Source organism: Silene latifolia, chromosome Y (assembly GCF_048544455.1).
Source record: "Silene latifolia isolate original U9 population chromosome Y, ASM4854445v1, whole genome shotgun sequence".
NCBI lineage: Eukaryota > Viridiplantae > Streptophyta > Magnoliopsida > Caryophyllales > Caryophyllaceae > Silene > Silene latifolia.
This window is the reverse complement of record NC_133538.1, coordinates 400,457,494-400,459,976: the sequence shown is the minus strand read 5'-3', so window position 1 is coordinate 400,459,976 and position 2,483 is coordinate 400,457,494. Positions and strand designations below refer to the sequence as shown.

Sequence of the window (2,483 nt, the reverse complement as noted above, 5' to 3'; positions counted from 1 at the left end):
TTGCTGCCAAGTCTGATTTGCGGAGGTTGAAGGTTAAGCGTGATGCTGCCAAGATTGACGCTGGATCCAGCAAGCAGTTGCTGCAGAAGGTGCTGAACAGGAATGAATAGCTTTGTCTTGAGAAGGATGATTTGGAGAGCATGCTTGACGATGCGCCTTCTATTTCTTCATTAAAATAAAAGTTGCTACCATATCTGAGCATGTGTAAGCCAGGGCAAAGGGGAACCCTGAAGCTGATACGGCTATCGTTGCTACTTGGTATCCTGAACTGCATAATCTTGGTGAGGATCAGGAGCTTGACTCTCCAAGGGAGCATGATGCTGAGGATGTCGAAGGGGCGAAGGATGATAATGCCGATGGTGCTTCCAAGGGAGTGAAGTAGTTTTTTTTATAATAATTCTTCTCTTTTTGGCCTATTTAGGGGGGATGTCCCTGGAACGACAACTTGATATTTTGGTGGCCCTGGTCAGGGAGGTTATCCCTAATAGGATGGATATATTTTATTGTCTTTGCCCTAGGGGGTAAGAGCTTTGTTAATGATATGAAGTTTGCTTTTCAGGCTTCCTTTCTTAATCCCGTTGTTCTTTTTAAATCTGTTAACCTGCTAAACCGGTTTTCTTCAAACCTGTAATCTTTTTAACCTGATAAACCTATTTTCTTCAAACTTGTAACCTGTTAAACCTTTTTTCTTCAAACCTGTAACCTATTTATCCTCCTTTCTTCAAACCTGTAACCTGTTTGTCTTCTTTTCTTCATATCTGAAACCTGTTTATCCTGATAAAACTGTTTGATCTTTCAATCCTGTGTTAATCTTCAACCCTTTACAGTTTTTATCCTGTAGTGATTGAAGTAGGTTGGATGTCGACCTGTCTAGAGGGCGTATGTTCCCTGCCTGTCCCAAGGGCTTGGTATTTGGCCTGTCTAGAGGATATAGTACGTGTAGTCAGGATCATCTTTCACCTTCTTTCCCGTCACATTGGTGCGTCCAGCCGTTGTAGAGGTGTATGACAAATAACGAGGTCAAACAATTATTTCATGTCTAATTGGTCATGTATTTGCCATATCTGGTGTGGGCTACCAACTACGTTAGGCACGACAGGGTGCAAAAATAAAAAAAAATACTAGAATAAATAATAAAGATGAAATATAATAGAGTAGCCCTCAATATTGAAGATTTATTCATGCAATAACAAATCATGTATAATTTTTCAGGATTCAAATATTATATTAAAGATGCATATATCGTGAACAGGGTTGAACATTCAGGTTTAACATACAATGTGCACATAGAGTTTGCATATTGAACACATAAGGAAGGCAAATAAGCAAAGCATACCGGGTAAAACATGTTAGAAGTAGTATTGGATTTTTAGCTCATCAGGACAAGGTACAGCTGTATTATTCTGAGAATTTATATATGAAATAATTTCAAATGAGTTACATTCCAAGTCCATCCAATCATTTATCCTTCCAAGGTTTAGAGGATGTGTGCTCCTTGTTCGACGATTGAGTTAATTAAATACGAGCCTTTCCATTCATGGGACAACTTGCATGCTAATTTTTCTTTTTCTATTTGGGAATACTTTTTGTAGGACAGGGTCCCCTTCTCTGAAAACTCTTATCTTGACATTTTTATTATCGCTTCTTGCTAATGCTTGTTGATATGATTCTATCCTAGTTTTGGCGGCATCTCTGAATTCTTCTGTCAGGACTAGGCTGTCTTGCATCAGGCTGTAATTTGCTTCTATGGTGTTCAGGCTATCTCTTGAGTTTGGCACACGTGCTTCTGCAAGGATGACTGCGTCACAACCATGCACCAAAGAATAAGGTGTTTGGCCAGTTGAAGTTTTTGGAGTTGTTCTATCTGCCCATAGCACTAATGGAAGCTCTTCTGCCCATCTGCCCCGTCTTCTTTTCAGCTTCTTCTTCAAGTAATTGATGACTACTTTGTTACTTGACTCAGCCTGACCGTTTGCTTTTGGATAGACAGAGGTTGATGATACAAGGTTGATATTCGATTCAGCACAGACAACCAAGGTTCTTTTTCCAACAAATTGTGTGCCATTATCACAAACTATTTATGAAGGGACTCTATATCTACAAATGATATTTTTCACGATAAAGGATATTACTTCCTTTTCAGAAACTTGCTTGAATGAATCAGCATCTATCCACTTGGAAAAGTATTCAGTCATGGCTAACATGAATACTTTCTTCCCTGGAGCTACTGGTAGCTTTCCTACTATGTTCATGCCCCACTTCATGAATGGCTAGGGTGAGGAATTGAATGTAGTAGCTCTGATGGCTGGTGGATAATTGGTGCATGTATCTGGCAGGCCTCACATTTTAAAAAGTATTGAAGACAGTCAGCCCTCAAGGTTGGCCAATAATAACAAGTCCTGAGCACCTTGCTTGTCAAGCTTCTGCCGCCTTTATGGTTGTCACAATATCCATCATGTATCTCTTGGAGTACTTGCTTGTCT

The 2,483-nt window shown here is 39.7% G+C and overlaps 1 protein-coding gene across 1 annotated transcript; it reads right to left on the bottom strand.

Annotated features, from left to right (window-relative positions):
• Positions 1 to 1,349: 1,349 nt before the first annotated feature.
• Positions 1,350 to 2,195, bottom strand: LOC141632191 (uncharacterized). Its single transcript, XM_074444757.1, has 3 exons — positions 2,152 to 2,195; positions 1,584 to 2,040; positions 1,350 to 1,403 (listed from the first exon to the last, which is right to left on the bottom strand). Exons 1-3 carry the CDS (start codon positions 2,193 to 2,195, stop codon positions 1,350 to 1,352), a joined length of 555 nt encoding a protein of 184 aa, XP_074300858.1.
• Positions 2,196 to 2,483: the final 288 nt, after the last annotated feature.